Source organism: Perna viridis, chromosome 6, assembly GCF_037379345.1.
Source record: "Perna viridis isolate PV_CMFRI_1.1 ecotype Kerala chromosome 6, ASM3737934v1, whole genome shotgun sequence".
NCBI lineage: Eukaryota > Metazoa > Mollusca > Bivalvia > Mytilida > Mytilidae > Perna > Perna viridis.
Genome location: NC_142450.1, coordinates 31,599,898 through 31,618,195, shown reverse-complemented (window position 1 = coordinate 31,618,195; position 18,298 = coordinate 31,599,898). Strand labels below are relative to the sequence as shown.

At 31.9% G+C, this 18,298-nt stretch overlaps 1 protein-coding gene across 3 annotated transcripts in view; it reads left to right on the top strand.

Annotated features, from left to right (window-relative positions):
• The window catches only part of LOC148614558 (E3 ubiquitin-protein ligase rnf213-alpha-like), a 105,952-nt gene that overhangs the window by 22,965 nt on the left and 64,689 nt on the right, over positions 1–18,298 (top strand). For all 3 annotated transcript variants that reach the window (XM_088588723.1, XM_088588724.1, XM_088588725.1), the window contains 11 exons: positions 253–483; positions 3,320–3,518; positions 4,705–4,769; positions 5,136–5,430; positions 5,901–6,002; positions 6,319–6,411; positions 10,894–11,080; positions 14,487–14,774; positions 15,860–16,440; positions 17,036–17,189; positions 17,629–17,846. In XM_088588723.1, the coding sequence (XP_088444849.1) occupies positions 253–483; positions 3,320–3,518; positions 4,705–4,769; positions 5,136–5,430; positions 5,901–6,002; positions 6,319–6,411; positions 10,894–11,080; positions 14,487–14,774; positions 15,860–16,440; positions 17,036–17,189; positions 17,629–17,846 (2,413 nt within the window). The remainder of the gene's footprint in view (positions 1–252; positions 484–3,319; positions 3,519–4,704; positions 4,770–5,135; positions 5,431–5,900; positions 6,003–6,318; positions 6,412–10,893; positions 11,081–14,486; positions 14,775–15,859; positions 16,441–17,035; positions 17,190–17,628; positions 17,847–18,298) is intronic.

Below are 18,298 nucleotides of genomic sequence, written 5' to 3'. Positions count from 1 at the left end.
AACTTAAGTGTATTTACATGTATTACAGCTGTCCATATATGTATGTGTGTACAAGTGTTCTGTAAATTTTATAAGCTGAAACATAATGAGAATGATATGAAAATTTATATGCAGCTTCAGCATGATGGGTTGTATTGTGTTTCCAACATTTGATCTCATGCAACAATTTTCTGTGTACCTGACATCATCATTTCAGTATAAGAGTTGGATGGGCATCCATATTGAAGTTTAACTTCATATATTTTTTTGCAGTGATGTTACTGCTGCAGTATTAAAAATTTCCAGACAGATAGCTGGTAATACAGTCAACCCTTGTTGGATGTATTGTTTACCAATTATACATTTCTTCAATAAACAATGTATTCCATTTGAACCGGCAACTGCAAATGTGAACCATGATGCTAGGAAACCAGAATGGTGGGGAATAGATCAGTATGGAAATAATGTTGATTATTTTAAAACAAAATCATCACCATGGGACAGGTGTGTATTATAAAGTAACCATAGTACTAATAGTGATCAGTTTTTCTGTCTGTCCATTCATCTGCAACAGGCTATTACATGTCATTTATAGTATGCTTTTGATATTTGTTAAAATTGTTCTAAGTAGAAAACAAAAACTGACATCAATTTCAAAATGGCATCTACAAAAATATATGGTTCCGCTGATTTTACCAATGCTAGTGTCAATCATGCTCAAGTTACAACTTATCTTAAAATTTACCCTTTTGACATTGGAATAAAAGAAACATCTGTGATATTACACATAAAAACCACCCTACTCTTAACACTATGAATGAGCTGATCTATCTACATGTATACTAGCTATACAAATTCAATGGACAACATACTGAATGAATGGATTTAAATATATGATTTCTAATGTTAGAAATATATTGAAAAAGAGGAGAAACAGATATCAACCTCATGTGTTTTTACACATAAAAACTAGTCACCACAACTCCTCCTAAACTGCTAAAGGGGTTTTGATGCAGTTTTATAAAAGGTTGGGTGTTGTAAGTGATATGCATGCAGATTTATAGTTGTAATTGGAGGACTCCAATGGGAGATAATCCAACTTAAGGGTTTGGTCTCACTAACTTGTTTTAATATTTCAGTTACTTTACATGTTAAAAATGTAGTTTTCAAAGAGTAATCAAGGGAATTAAGGTTATAGTGGTAATCAAAAGAATGTAATCCAGGAACTAAGACCAGACATGGAAAACAGACATACACAACAAAGAACATAAAGTAACTAAAATCATACATACAATATAACAAAAGCAAATGAGCAACTTGGACTCCACTAAAAACTGAGAGCATGGACCAGGTGCACCAGTAGGGTAAATGTCTTTTGCTTTTCTAGAAACACCCGCTGAGTTGCTAATAAAAAGTCCAGGGTAAACGAAAGGAAAACTATGACGCGTTGAACAAATCAGTTATCATGGGGCAGATGGATACACCATAAAGATCCATGAGTTCATTAGGATGACCATAAAACTTCTGTAGTGATGACTTTAATCTTGTAGCAACATAACCCTGTTCCAGAAGCCTATTTGTAAGAATTCTAGTGTGATACAAAATGTCTGCATAGTTTCGGCAAGCTCTGGCATAACGTTTAAATTGTGATATGAACACTCCATACGCAGGTGCTGAAGGGATGTTGCCACAGATGAAAGAAAAGTTGACAATTCTGAACAAAAAGTCATCACATTTGTCGTAAAGTTTGGTCAATAGTTTTCCTTTACCATCGATTTTTAAGTGTAGATCAAGATATGAGGCTGACTTCACAGTGTGAATTCCATGGACAAATGAAATCTTAATGTTGCATACCATTGCAATGCTTAGAAAATAAGGCTGTCAAAATCATTATGCTAATAGTATAATGATTGTAGAAATTTTTGTGCAAAATATACTTGAACTTACAGGTCATATATTTAAGCCATATTTGAAACAGGGATGTTCTCTTTGTGAGCTTGCTCACAGTATTTGGATTTTTTTTCAATCCTGCCACATTGTTTTGTAGACATTTAATACAGACACATTACCTTTTTTTTTTAAATTTTTCAACAAGATGGGGGTTTACAAAAAATTTTGGAAAAGTGAACTTGATCATTTATCTTTTTATAAATCCTGCTTTGAAATGGGTTAGTTTATAGTGATATAGTTGTCTGTCTGTCTGTTTGTCTGTCCACACCTTTTTACCTCATCTGACCTTAAGGCCATGTGAGCTATTGTCATCACTTTTCGACCATCTTTAATTGTCTTTTCCATCCTCGTCATGGACTGTCAACTTTTTTCAAATTTCTTCTCCTCTGAAACTACTGGACAGATTGTAACCAAACTTTGCTTGAATGCTCCTTCAGGTATCTTTAAGAATCCTTGTGTGGGGAGTTTCGATCTGACAAAAAACATGGGTAAAAAAAGACCATAGGGATCTAATTGCAGAATTCTGCAAATAACTAAAAAATAGTTGAGTTTAGCTAAAATTTGGCAAATAAAAAAAATATTCAGGATGAAATGGACCTATGCTGAATTTTTTAGAAGATCCATTTATGGATGTTTGAGTTATGAGTTCTCAAATGGAATTTTACATTACCAGCTTTCAAAAACTACTCCTCGAAAGACTACTGGGTGGATTGTAACCAACAAAGCATGAATGTTTTTTTTAAAGATATCCATAACGATCTGAGTGTGGAGAATTTTTATCAGTCAAAAAACATGGCCACCTGGACTAAAAATTTAAGCATTTGTGGAAATAACTTAATAAAACAAATGAGTTTAGCTCAATTTCATGGAATAAATTGATCAGCATGGTGATACAGACCTATGCTGAAAATTTTCATAAAGGTCTGAGATTTATTTTATAATATGAAAATAGGACAGATAACTAAGATGCTCTGTATTGATTAAATGATTCTTGTGACTATTGTACAGCATGGTCAATAGTTCAATTTAGAAGGCTAAAATGACTATTTTTAACCAGGTGAGCAATTCAAGCTCTAGAGCTTCTAGTTCTTTACATTTGTTTCTTGACCTACTTATCACCACAACAGGATATTTAAAAAAAGACTTTTTAGGTATGCCATATCATTAGATTTGATTTCAGACTTGTGTGACATCATCTTATTTGGCATTTTGATCATTTTATACCATATGGTTTCTGGGGTGGAGACTAAAAGGTACCCTTCTATTAGCTTTTTTCTAGCATAATCTTGTGTGTTCTCTGTTTCTATTTGGAATAAATGTTTGAAATGTTCTTGATTTCCCTTGATCTTCACTGTTAGCATACTGGTAAACATTCTCTTTATCATTACAGGACACCTGAGTTTGTATTGAAGAAGTTGTTGCCATACTTTAAAATGGATTACATTTTGCCAAGGTCATTCTTAGCAGCCTTGAAGTTGGAAGATATGCCAAGTCTTGTTTCCAGTGGTGCATTTTCTGCTGATACAATACTTGCTGTTATTTTCTTTTATATAAAAACCATAACAAGTTACCAGAAAGAAAAGACAGAGGTAATTATAACATAATGTTTTCCTTTGAAGAAGAATACTGCATTTTTCCATGTATACCACACACTTTTTTCTTTTTCTTTGTTCTAGGAGTTTGGTGCACTGTATACACCAAAAACAATGAATTTCCAAATTTTCTTTTCTGAAGACATAATTTTCCGGGTCTGTAATTTTTGGGAATCAGAACCAAAGTCGTCAGCAAAAGACAACATTGATCAATTTTGTAATTTTGAGAACAGTTTTAGGTGAAACTAACAAATAAAGTTTTACTGCTATTTAATATTTGTTTTATCCATCAATGCTGTTTTCTTGCATCTCAAAGTTTGTGCAAAAAAACCACTACCAACTTCTTATTTTTCTTTCAAAACATGCTGTCCTAATTATAACTTCTTTACCTGTGTGTGTTGGAGCTTTCAATACACAATAACGGGAGTGGCAATCTGTCCTCAGGCCAATTGTCATCTAATTCAATATCAATATCATATAATAAAAGATCAATTTAAAAGATGAAAATAATTGTCATTATTCCTTTAATCTGTTTGATGAATTGTTTCCCGATGTCAAATATCAATACACTAAGTTGGCAAATTAAAACATCTTTTTTTATAAATGGTTGGACTTGACACCTTTGTTTTAGTGAAATACCTGATTTGTTATGATCAGGAAATATAAACATTTTAGCTGACTCATTGAATTGATCCTACAATCACTGTATTTTAGTCTATAAATAGCTTGCAAGTGCAGGGAAACAGATAAAAATACTTTTATTCAAAAGATTAATGATGAAAGGATACACATTTTAGGGGGAGAATCTTTTCATCTCAAGTGGTCTTCTGCTGATGATTTTTCGTCGCTTCTCAGTACACATTTTACATGAAAACTTACTGTTTTCGTCGATCTCCCCTGCCAAGAAGGGGGTGCGCAGAATACACGGATGCATGTAATAAATGGAAGAATACGGTAGATTCTGCAATTTCTAAATGATAGTAATAATGGTGTTTTAATGTCATTTTTTTCTCTTAGCTTATTTACAGAAGGATTAAGAATCTTAATTGACCAGTTTTAGGATAAATATGAAATTTCGTTTTACTTTTGTTCCAATTTGTTTCTGAAGCATAGCATTTTAATAAGTTGGAGTTAATTTTCAAAATTGATTTTTATAGTCTTCATAATATTTTTATATTTTCAGTCTTGTTTACTGAAGATGTTCAATCAAGTTGTTAAACAGAATTATGCTGATGACAAGAAAGATTTGTATGTGTAGTTTATTTCTTCTTCTGCCAAATAAGGGGTGCGTGGATTGCATTATATTTAATTTATTGGAAAATTCTGCTCTTTGACAGACAAAATTATAATCAAAATTATCTAAGATTTGTACATTGTATCAGAGTTTACTGTATAGTATATTACAGATGTATTTTTATTGTAATATAGAGTTAGTGAAATTAAATGCTCCTATGGAAAAAACCTAAAAGTACTAAAAATGGTACCTCATTCAAAGGCTTCAATAAACTTATTAATAAAATATACATATCTTTAAATTAAATAGATATAAGTATGTTAAAGTATTATCAGATACATGAAATATTCTTTTTTGAAAGTTGATGATTTTTTCTTCAGTACTTTTCCTGATGCTTGGAGGTCATGTAGAATAGCAGGTGATGTTTTACAGGAAACAATACGATATAGAATTACTAGAGTTCTAGCAGTACCAGCAATAGAGGCTTTTATTGTATCATTAGATTTGTACAACAAGACTCAAGAAACTGTAGATTGGAATGCAAAAGAAATTAAGAAAATCAATGTATCTTGTGACAGTCATTGGAAGATGTTTGAAAGATTACGGTGCAACATATGTAAATGGTTGTCTGAACAATCATTCTACCGGGAGGAACAAGCCCATGCTTACCTTGAGGTACAAGTGGATATGGTCTTATTTTGTTTTAACTGAAATGTTTTTCTTCCTAGAACAAAATTAAACCACAGTGAAACCTGTATGACCAAACCCAGAGTAATCTGAAAACCTTTTTAAACCAGACACTTTTTAAAGTCTCATAGTCTAAATCTGAGTATACTGAACATCTGTCTAAACATATCTAAGTCCAAAATCCAAAAGTGGTTCTGATTAAATATGTTTCACTATGCATGCATTTCAAAACTATTTCTGACATTTGAAGGTCTCTTACACAACTTCAAAAAGTTGTGGTTGTATATTGGTATGGTGTTGTTAATTTTCATTTTATTGCAATGGGAAAACTATTTAAAAAAGTAAAATGACATTAATATGTTGCTGCTAAAAAGAAAGAAGAAATATATAGTAAATTATTAGAATCTTTCTGCAAATATTTCTAGATTGCCTTTTATGACTTGGTGCATATTTTACAGGGTTGGAATTCAGCTTTGAAGATAAGGATACCAAAAGGTGAAGTTGGAAACAGCTATCTTCAATTTGTTGAGGAGGAATTGAAAATTCAACTCCACAAAGTGGTAATTAGATAATGTTTATAGATTACTAGTAAATATATTTTTTTTAAATAATGAAGGAGAGGTTCATTTATATGTATCTTTGTATCACAGAAATTATAATAATATATATAAAATATATTTGGTATTACCATGTGTTTTTTGTTTTATTACGAAAAGAAAATTTACACCTGTCAGGCTCCTAACTTTTCTTTCTTTAAAGATGCACTTGACCATATCTCTTCATTATGTCAATGATATTTTGTGATTGCATATTTTATGAGCTTGAACCTTTTTTTACCACTTTTTATGCACTAAGATGAGAATATTTGCATTTTAGGGACACCGTCAAGCTTTAATTAATATCTACCTGTTACAAAATGAGATGTTTGAAGGTCCTATCCAAGCCCTTTTAAGTGAAATTTCATTGAAGGTTTGTATACCAGTAATTAAACAAATGCTAAATTTGATTACAGTAATTTCATTTATTTCAGTTGGTATTAATTTTTATACAACCACAAAAAAATAATTCAGGCATATAATGGTATCAGCCTGTCATCATCATTGAAGTTTGCTTCTGTTAACTTCAGTTTATTTGTGATAACTCAGGTAAACATACTGTACCCTTTTGAAATTTTAACACATTGTTTTCAGGGAGTTGGCAGAGGGCCCTATAGTTTTTGGAGGTTTTTGCTATTTCTTTTGGAAATATGGTTGTTTAAAGAATTGATACTTGTAGGAAAGTTTATTGTTGGTTCGACTAAATATATATGATTCAGATGTTAATCTGTTTCTTTTGAGATTCTGTTTTTTAATTTTTTAAAGGGCAGGCATATCTTCAACAGTTTTGGCATTAAAGGGATACAAAATCGGGACACAACCAAAAAATACTAACTTTTTTATTTTAGGTCTGATTTTTATTGGATTCCATATAAAAATCGCTACTTGTTTCTTTTTTCCCAATCATATTTTAGATATCTCTTGTGGTTTATAAGTTATAAAGGGTCAAAGGGGTCACACCCCCAAAAATCTACTTTTTTCCGATTTCCAAATTTTTTTTATTGGATCCCTGAAAAGAATACTTGTTATTAAGTGAGATTTTATCTATCTCTTATGGTTTTTTAAATTTTTGGTCCATTTTTGATTGAGTTTCAAATTTTGTGATATATTGTGTCAAAACCAGTTGTTGTTTTCACAATGAACTATTAGTCCCTATGCTTAAATGTGTCAAAAACTAGAATTGTGTCCACACTTGCCCCAATTGAACAGAGTTTGAAATCTTAGGGTTGTGTCACGCTGTGGAGTATGAGTCGAATAGCCTAAATTTAACCAAAATCAACGAAAAAAACATATATAAGTCAAATTTGCCAGAAAAGTCAAGGGTCAGACGTGTGCAATTATATCGTAGGTGTCAGCGGAGGACAGACTTCAGCAGTTTGTTTTTAACAGCATATTATTCCAGCGATGTTATTTCTGAATAATATTAATATTTAATTTTTTGTTAAAATGCACTTTGTCCACAAATTCAATTATTTTTATTGAATTGCATGTCAGTTGCTCTGAAGCCTTAGATCATCGGCTGTACGAAATCGTAAACATGTCAAGCGTGGGCACCCATGTATGAAATTAGCAGGAAATTAGTTTGATGAATAGGTCTTAATTACGAATGGTAATTAATAAACAATATTTCCTGGTATTTGGAAATACAATAAAAAAATTTTGCATGTAAATTTGGGTGCAATTAGCCATTTAGATAACACCTTAACTGATTATAATATAAGCCACGTGGGAATGATATGATATATCGTAAATGGGTATAAATTTGCATATTAAAGGACCAATAATTACAATTATGTGTTATGCAACAAAAACTTTTGAAAATGGTTACTTTCCTGTTTTTCATACACATTTACATCAACACAATATGTCAATTACAGTCCAACATCACTCGCTTAAACTCATATGACTCGAACACTGAAGAGTTCTCTAAAACAATTCAGAATACCAAACAGAAGGCCATGTGAGTTATTTTGCACCACCCAAAGTTGTAGTCCTCATCAACAGTTTTTCAAAACTCTTCCCTCCTGAAACTACTGGACCAATTACAACTAAATTTGATATGAATGTTCCTTAAGGTATTCTGCATAGCAATGAAGTGGAACATTTTAATCAGTGGAAAAACTTGGCCACATTACTAAAAATAAAACATAGGGGTCAAGTAGAAGTTTTCCCCATATATCTCCAAAACCCTTTATGTTTATCAAAAATTAGATGAGATCTGTTTGTGGGCAAATTTTGGTATAAATCTGTTAAGCAATGTTTCAGTTAGTGCCCTTTTTTAACGTTTTTTTTTTGCTGTTTTTAAAGTTATTACTTGAAAAAATCATCTTCTCTGATACTACTAAACCAATCAGAACCTCACTAGGCATGAATGTTCTGTAGGGTATTCTGCATAGAACTGATACAGAGATGTTTGGTCTGTTTAAAAACATGACCACTGTTACTGAAAATAGAACACTGGGGGCAGACAAAAGTATTTTTGCATATATCTTTGGATGGATCAATGACAGATGACCGGTGAACGATTTGATAGCAGTTTTGATGATTCAAGCTTTGATGTAGGATCTGTTTGAAATAAAAGAAATGTAAAATAAAAGTATAAATTGATGTTTAAATCTATTACATTATGTAAATACAGTGAAACTTCTCCAAACTGGACCCTCAGAAAACCGGTCTTCCCTCCAAATCGGCCGTTTTCAAAAGTCCCAGTCAATATACATTAAAACCTGCGTTTTGTCTTCAATAGACCAGCCACTCCCTAAAACCGTACATCAGCTGGTTTTTCACAGTTTTAGTTACACATTTCAAATAAACACAACCTCTCAATTTTGGTTGCCCAATTGTTGTTCACCAGTAATAGATTTGTCATCAAAACTGTAAGTGATTACATAATATTAAGTAATTAATGATTCATTTACTGACCAGTTTGCATTTCATCAGTTGACAGATGATAATTGAAGGGGGCAGTAGTTTTAACAACAAATTTAATCCAGACATTGAATTTTGTCACTGGTTGGCTGTTAAATTGGTGTGTACACACGTCAGGTAACTGGGTCATTTAATAGTACAATCTTTACGATCTTTTAACTGTCCATTAATATGACCTGTACCTAAGCTAAAACAACATAGGAGTGGAATTATTACACTTTGTTTATAGGTAATTTACGAAAACAATACAAATAATGAATTACCATCAATAGCCCTTTGATCTTTAATTCACATTTTTTTCAAAACCGTGAACATTATTTTGTCGGCAGTTCCGTTTGTAAAATCAAATCATTTACAAATGATTCAAGCTTTGAAATGTAATAGAAGGCCAAAAGTTTTGAATTGGCATGAAACATGTCTCGACCAACAAACTGACAAGGTGTAGGGTTATTAAACACATTAATGGAAACAGCTCCTAGAATGCATTGGTATTTTTCACAAAACTGGCCACCCCTATAAATCGGCCATTTTTTCTAGTCCCGGTGATGGCCGGTTAGAAGTTTCACTGTATGTGTAAAATTGACGAAGAAAACAACAAAAACCGTAAAATACAGTGACCGCTCTGTGGTCAGGTTATGCGATCACCGGTATGATGGATCGGTTTGACGGATCGATGACTGACTGGAAAGTGATCGGTGATCGATGTCCGATTGCAATTTTTGTTGCACAAATCAGTTCAGGTACTGTAATGAGATCTATCTATGGTCAAATTTTCTTAAGCCATGTTAGAGTTGAATCAGGCTTGATTGATGTTGCCCAAGCTTTTCAGAGTTTGACACTTGCAGTTGTATCAAGCTGCTCCCTGCCAAACATTTTCTTCACTATATGGAATGAGTTGGGGTATACCTAGCACTACAAGAAATGCAACGTCTTGGATTTTGCTCCTTGTTACGGTTGGAAAGAGTTTTACAACGGTGGCAATAAAAACCATGAAGACCTAAGTACTGAATTCCCAAATGCATTATTCCTTTGGTGGTCAAAACAGGGTGTCAATTGCTTAATTTGCCTTCTACAACCACTATACGTGAATGATACCAGGATTGGACATCCAAGTCTTTTTGTCTGACTCCACATTCATCTATACCATGATGTTATTAACAAGAAAAAGAGAGTGGCAATCTAATCAAATTTTGACCAATTAATTGTTACATTCAGTCACTGCACTCCATTCTACTGTTGGTTTTGATGACCCTTTTCAGAATCCTCAGATTTTTTCCCTTTGAATTATGCTTTCAAAATCGTAAAAGATTAATTCTGAAGGTCATTAGAACAGAAAGTAGAATGATGTGTTGTTAGATCCTACATGCAGTGATTGAATAGAACAACGAATTGGTCTAATTTTAACTAGATTGAGAGTTGGGTAAACCCCAATTTTCTTTTCGTAATATGGAAGAATGTTATTTGGTTGTTCTTAATATAAATTTATAAGAAATTTTACGTAGGAGTTTTTTTAAAGTTTGCAAAAAAGTGAAAATTCTCTAAAGAATCCATATAAAATGTAAAAAATTACCTTCATTACGCTTCAGTTATGAGGAAATCATGTTCAATGACCTATGTTTTTTTATTCATTAGAATTCAGGTATGTTCATTCATTTTCATTTGAGAAAAACTAGAAAAATCTATCTTCTGGAAATATCATGTATGACAAGAGTTAGAAATAGTAGTCTGCCTGCCTGCCTGAGACTGGCTATTTTTTGGCAGGGCTGGATAATTTTAGCAAAAATCTATATAGCCATACAGTAAATGTATTGAAAAGTTGTATTCAGGACTGGCTAGAATTTGAGTGAGTTTCCTACCCTGTGTATGATCTACCTTAAGTATAATTTATAGCTCACAAAGATTTGAAACTCTTATTTCCTTTTGTCAGGCTATCCATGAATTCAGTAGTTTTGATGTTGAAATCATGGGCCAGGATGGTGTTGGTAGGAGACTTGGCTTCCTTATCAATAGCTTATTGGAAAGAAGTTGGGATAAAACTAAAGGAACAGATTCTCACCAGATCTTAGATCATGTGCTGACTTGGGCATCTTTTCCTACATTTATTGAGATGTATTGTAAGCCATCTATCCTTACTACAGTGAAACTTGTCTGAATTGAACCCTAAAAAATAATTAAAAAAACCATCTAAACCAGACAATTTTTAATGTCTTTTTATATCAATTACAATTAAGTAACACTCCAGGTAAGAATCATGCAAAATGTGATTCATGGTTGGAAAGCCTTACATATTTTTATTTTTGATATTTTGTTTAAAATGGTATAGGTAACAGAAAGAAACATGTGGCTTTTCATATAACGCATGCTCTTAGAAGATAAAAATTACATAGAATGTACTGTAGAATTTAAAATTAAGGAGACAACTCTGTAAATGACACCAAAATACAATAGAAACTATTTGATTTTTCAATGTGGATTACTTCTTAAGAACAGACAGATTGGAATGAATAATTATGCATTTCATCATATAGACCTATAAAGCAACTTGATACGAAAAATAAAAATGTGTAGCCTTTTTTGGGTTGTATCACATTTTACAGAATTTGCATGGTTCTTACAAAGACCACTGCTTAAATCTGGACCTTTTTCAATACACTTACAGATATTAAAATGATTGGTTTTTATACGCCCGTCTAAGACGGGACCTATTGTGGTATATCGTTGTCCATCCATCCGTCAGTCGGGCTGTCTGTCGTCAACACTTCAAACAATAACTCAAAAACACTTTCACCAACTTTTATGAAACTTTGGTGAATTGATCATGTCTGTAAAAGTAAGCTCCCTTTCATTGTTTATAAATTTCAGATTTTTCGTGTCTGTGTTATGACTTTTTATACTTAAAAAAATTACACCAAAATACAATAGAAACTATTTGATTTTTCAATGTGGATTACTTCTTCAGAACAGACAGATTGGAATGAATAATTATGCATTTCATCATATAGACCTATAAAGCAACTTGATACGAAAAATAAAAATGTGTAGCCTTTTTTGGGTTGTATCACATTTTACAGAATTTGCATGGTTCTTACAAAGACCACTGCTTAAATCTGGACCTTTTTCAATACACTTACAGATATTAAAATGATTGGTTTTTATACGCCCGTCTAAGACGGGACCTATTGTGGTATATCGTTGTCCATCCATCCGTCAGTCGGGCTGTCTGTCGTCAACACTTCAAACAATAACTCAAAAACACTTTCACCAACTTTTATGAAACTTTGGTGAATTGATCATGTCTGTAAAGGTAAGCTCCCTTTCATTGTTTATAAATTTCAGATTTTTCGTGTCTGTGTTATGACTTTTTATACTTAAAAAAGGGGGATTTTCAAGTTTTTGGACAATAACTCAAAAAAGCTTTCATCAACTTTTATGAAACTTTTGTTGAATTGTCTATATCTATTGATGTAATGTCAATTTCGATTTTTATAGATTTCAGATTTATCATTTCCGTGTAATGAATTTTTATACTTAAAAAACGGTATTTTCAAGTTTTCCGATAATAACTCAAAAACGCTTTCACCAACTTTTTTGAAACTTTGGTGAATTGTTCATATCTATGGAGGTAAGCTCCCTTTTGATTTTTAAAAATTTCAGATTTATCATTTCCATGTTATGAATTTTTATACTTAAAAAATGCGGATTTTCAAGTTTTCAGTCTATAACTCAAAAAAACTTTCACCTACTTTTATGAAATTTTGGTGAATTGTTCATATCTATTGACATAAGCTCCTTTTCGATTTTTATAAATTTCAGATTTATCATTTCCATGTAATGAATTTTTATACTTAAAAAATGGGGATTTTCAAGTTTTTTGGACAATAACTCAAAAACAGTTTTAATCGTCTGAATATAGCTGAAATATTGCTGCTAGGACGTTAAACCCCAACAAACAAACAAACAAACAAAAACAGTTTTACAAACTTTTATGAAACTTTGGTGAATTGTTCATATCTATTGACCTAAGCTCCTTTTTTTATTTTTATAAATTTCAGATTTATTGTTTCTGTGTTATGACTTTTTATACTTATTTATTTGGTCGATATTTATGATGTTCATTGGCAGCTGCTAAATCTGGTTCATAAACTGGTTCCCAATAAATATCGTAAGCGACCCAAAGATCACTACAACATACCTTTTTAAAAAATATATCATACACATATGTCTAAGAATGTTTCTTTGTTGTTTTTTTTGTATTAAAACAGGAAGTTAACATCAAAAGATAACACAATCAGTTAGCATTGAATTTATGTAATATTACCCAGTTTCCGATTTAAACACGGGTGTTTGTTACAATTGATTTTATAAAGTTCATATAAATTATCAGTACACCAATATCTTCATATAGACATTCGGGTCATAACCATTACGAAAGACTATGCAATAATATCAAAGGAACCAAAATTTCAGCAGAAGTCTCCAATTTTTGAGCTTATCACATTTGTATCATTTTCGGGTGTTTAAAGTGTGCCAAAATCAGTGACAGTGAAAATTTTACAATTAGCGACTTCAATTTTTTTATATGTGATTGCGTAGTAGTTGATTTTTTATCAAGTTCATGTTTGGTTGTAGGTGTTCGACAGTAAAAATGAAAAGTAAACTTTACTACTTTTTTAACACTTGCAAGTTTGTAGTGTCAGTGATGACCTACAGTTCAAGTTAAAGTTAAGTTCTGCTATACTGATTTTTATAAAAAAAAATTTTGGTTCTCGAACTTTTAATATTGGTAGTAGATTTTTTTTTAATTACTAGTTTACATTTTTTTTAACTACTAGTTTACATTACTGTACTTTTAAAATCAAGACTATTTTTTTGGCATGACGTTGTATATTATTACAAATCAAATTAAAAAAAATAGTTATGCTTCGATGATTTTGGTAAAATTTTAGTTCAGGACTTCCAATTATTTTTTTTTTTTTTTCTAAAATTAATGTCAAACTTATGTGTCAGTGTACCTGTATACTATGTTATGTATAAGGTGTACATGTTTGATCTGTTTCAATCAGCTGCTATATTATTTTAATGATTGCTCTTTGAGTTCTAGATTGTATACCCTTTGTATGGGGGTATATAGGTTTCATTCTGCCTGTCTGTCTGTCTGTTCAACTATTTTCTTAGGCTCTTGCAGCATTATTACGAAAATTATGTTGGATGTAATATAACCACATGGAGATGTGCATACTGTCAGGAAGTTATGTTTGGACAAAAATTGTAGAAATGAAAGCTGTTGAAATTTATGGGGTGTTAGATTACCATATTGGGATTTGCTTAGTTTATTGTTTAAGAAATAGCAACAAAATTGTGTGTCAAAAGTGCTTAGTTTATTTCCTAGAAATATTGTGTCCAGTATGAATCCTGTGTCCATATTGGTTTCCATAATGTACAGGGTTCAACAGGCTGTGAGGGTATTAGTCCAATTAGGGGTAATGTCTAGTTTATACATGTTAAACATTTTTATTTCAGATAAATTTTCAAAGTTTTTGAAGAAAGAATCTATGCAGTTGTTGGAGAGTTCAATAGACACCTTAAATGAAGTTATTGCTAATTTGTTCCAAGGAGCTATCATGGTCAAAGATTTACAAAAATTACTGGAGAAAAGAGCCAACTTTTACAAACTTGTACAGTCAATAAAGGAAATCAACGCTACTGCCACAACTTTAACACTAGATTTAAGAGAAAAGGAGCTGGGAGCTTACTTGGAAACTTGTAAAACTATGAAAGATTTTTTAAGCTACTCAATCCACTGTAAAGGTATATGTGATTTACAATATAGTACTGCTGGTTAGATGATGAATATGCTAAAAATGAAATAATTCAACTAACAGCTTAGATGATTGACTACTTGTATAAGTTATTGCTAATCTTTTCTGTTATCAGATAGAATTGTTGGAATTATACAATTATATATTTGATCATTTGTACACTACCCTTTATCTGGGTTGAATCTAGTACACATGATTTTGTGTAATCTACAAAATTTTAAAATGCACCCCTACCTTGAAATTCTGTGGGTTAGAAGGGAAGTAGGGAATGAGTTATGTGCTCAACAAAATCAAAGTTTTAAACTAAAAATTGTAATCTAATTATTTATTTCCTGTTCAGTTTGATTAATTTTTAAAAAGATTGGCTTTTTTGAATGACCACAATTAGAAAACTCGGATCATTTCAATAACCGTTTGCTAAATCTGATCTCTTTTATCTAGATTCTTTGCCATTCAGGGTCTGCTTATTTGGCCTTAGTTACATTGGATTTTTCCCCTTATTTATTGTAATAAGGAAAATATATTAGTTTGTTTTTTTTCCATTACCATAACTATACCCAGTATAACACATTTTGAAGGCCTTGTTGATTACACATTCAATAATACTTCTATTAAGGGAACTGCAACAAGCCAACCAATGTCTGTGGCTAAAATGCTATTCAAAGTTTGAATTCAAATAACAGGGTTATGTCTTCAGCAGTTGAAAATAATAGGAACTAATAGTAAATTGAATTGATTTCAACAATGGAATCACTAATTATAAGTTAAGTAGACCAGTAGATTTTCTAGCATTATGTATTAAATATCCAGTTTTAGTGTCTAGAGTGACTCCTTTGAATCTAGACATCCATCTTCTTTTGAGAGAGAAGGGTTATAATTGGCATTTCCTAGGTACAGCCTACTTCTTCTTTGCTCAATTGCAGTGGTTTCCAACTCTCTAATTGTTTACCCTGATATTGCCATTTGTTATACATACTTTCCTTTTGACTATTCCTTTTGACTACTACATAAATTTTATCAGTTTGGTAATTTTGTTATTACCCTTCATGCTGTAATTTTCCTCTCATTTTACAGCCAATACTGATGAAATGGAGGAAAAACTTCAAGTACTTAAACATTTAGATACATTTCCCCTAAACCACCTTGTCAAGACTGTACAGTATGATGAGATTGCTAATATCCAGAAACATCGACCATTTGTGATTGTGTTTGAATTGAGCCAAGATCATCTAGATATTATACCAGATATACTTGAATGTAGCCAAGGACTTCTATTTACCAAACTTTGGGAAGAAAGAGGAATTGAAGTGAAAAGGGAAAAGGGAAGAACACTACTGATTGATGAAGTTTTTGATGAAGTATGGGAACCAACATTGAACAACTGGAAAACAATATGCTTAAGATTGAAGAAGGGAGATTTGCTATTTTCTGAATTTGAAAGATTCTTCAGAAAGACTGATATCAGAAACCTTAGAGCAGAGTTACAACTTTTAGATAAGGGTGGAGCTACAGAATGGATAAAGGAACGAATTGATCAAGTTGAGAAGTACAGAGATTTGAAAAGCTGTGAATTTGGAGCAGAAGCAATTCTTGAAGTTGTCAAAGCATTTAATCTGGAAGGAGACTTCAGTCAGATAGACAGCATTTGTCAATTTGTAAGTGATTTTTTTGTACTTCAGTGTTTGTTAGAATTCAATATAGTAAGAATGGATATGTTGAATATGTCAAAGAGACAACAACCCACAGGGATTAAAAATGCCAGATCAGTGCCACCCATGGGTCTTCAATGAACGACAAGGAAACCCTCACACAACAGGGCTGGCTGCAACTGGCCCCAAAACAACATTATATACAGGTACAGCGAAAGGGTTGCCCCATTTACTCCAGCAACATAAAAATAAACAGAATGTGAAAATGAAGAAACAGTATGTATAGATGCCAGATATTCCTGACTTAGGACAGGTGCAAAAAATGTGACAGGGTTAAAGTACTTTGGCATGTTTTTGAACAAATATGGTTGTACACATTGATTCATAAAATCATACAATCAATATCCATTGTGCAAAGTAATGACATTGTACTTATAATCACCTTTCTTAACTGAGATGATTAATTTAATGTCATGACAAAATGGCGCAAATTATGAGTACTACAATAATGTAATTTTACTCAATCGATTATAATAATTTTTATTTTGAATCATGCAAACAAAAAGAATATTCAAATTGATACAATTTATTTCTCATTTAGACCAAAGGTGCTGATACAAGTATGAATAAACTCAACAAATCTTTGCTAAATACATGTTCTGTACTGAGAGGAGTAACTAAGGAAAATGCTGAATGTCTCAAAACATTTATCAGATGCAAACCATTGGTGGACTGGCTAAGAGATTCAATGAAAAGTAAACTGCTTTATATTTATATTTTAGCATAATTATGGTGTACATTTAAGGAGTAGATTTCTAGGAGCTATAGTTAAAAAATAATAGATAGAACATTTAAACAGGTATTCTATCATTCATGTTGAACATTCCATTGTGAGATACCCCAAACATAGAAAAAAAAACTTCCCTATTCAAGGAATATTTTATTGTAATGTTTTTTTTTTTAACTACCTTAATTTGAAATTTTACTGGTAATACATTCTCAATATACATGTAATAAAGAACCACTATCATTTTCTTAATAAGGCTATGTGATTTTCTGTTTGAATTTTTTTTTGCAGGGTCAGTTCGGTTCTTATTTTCAAAGCCAGTGCTCAGGAAAGATTAGTTGATGTTTATTAAAAATGTATATGCAGCTGCTTTTCAGAAACGTATATATTTTTTTTAACTAATATAGGTTTGAAGGAGTTGAAGGTATTTGTAGAACTGGCCAGTATCTCAGCTGGAGAAGGAGACATGGAGATTGACAAGGTCAACTGTCTCCATTCAGCTACCACTGGATACGCTCCATTGATTTTCAATCTGGAGAAAGACTGTGATACAAAAATGTTCCTTAATAAATGTCAAGAGGTTTGGAAAGAACTTATGGCCAATCCTGAGTTACCCAAAAAACTGGTAAGTTTGGCTTTATATGTTATAACCAATATCTGATCATTCAGTCATAATAACCGATCATTTAGTAGACTCCTCCACATCCTGATTTAGTACATATAACTCAACTAGATTATAGGCTGCTATACTGGATTTGAAAAACTGAAAACACAGGCACTATACTCACTGCAAATATGTGAAGTTGTTAGGATGTGCTGCCCTTTTTTGCATAAAAAGACAGGATTAAGTACTGAGAATGGCAGAGGTTGAATAGCTTTAATACATGTAGTAAATATATACACTCTTTGTTGAGGAGATTGATTATGTATGTAAAGATAAGATTCATAATCAGCTTACTTGCTAGCAGGGTTAATCTCATGGGAAAATTTAAGAAGCATTTTTGTATCTCTTTAGTCTAGATGTAGCATGTAGATGGGAACAAATTCTTACCCACATTGGTTGAAAAGGTGCTAAAA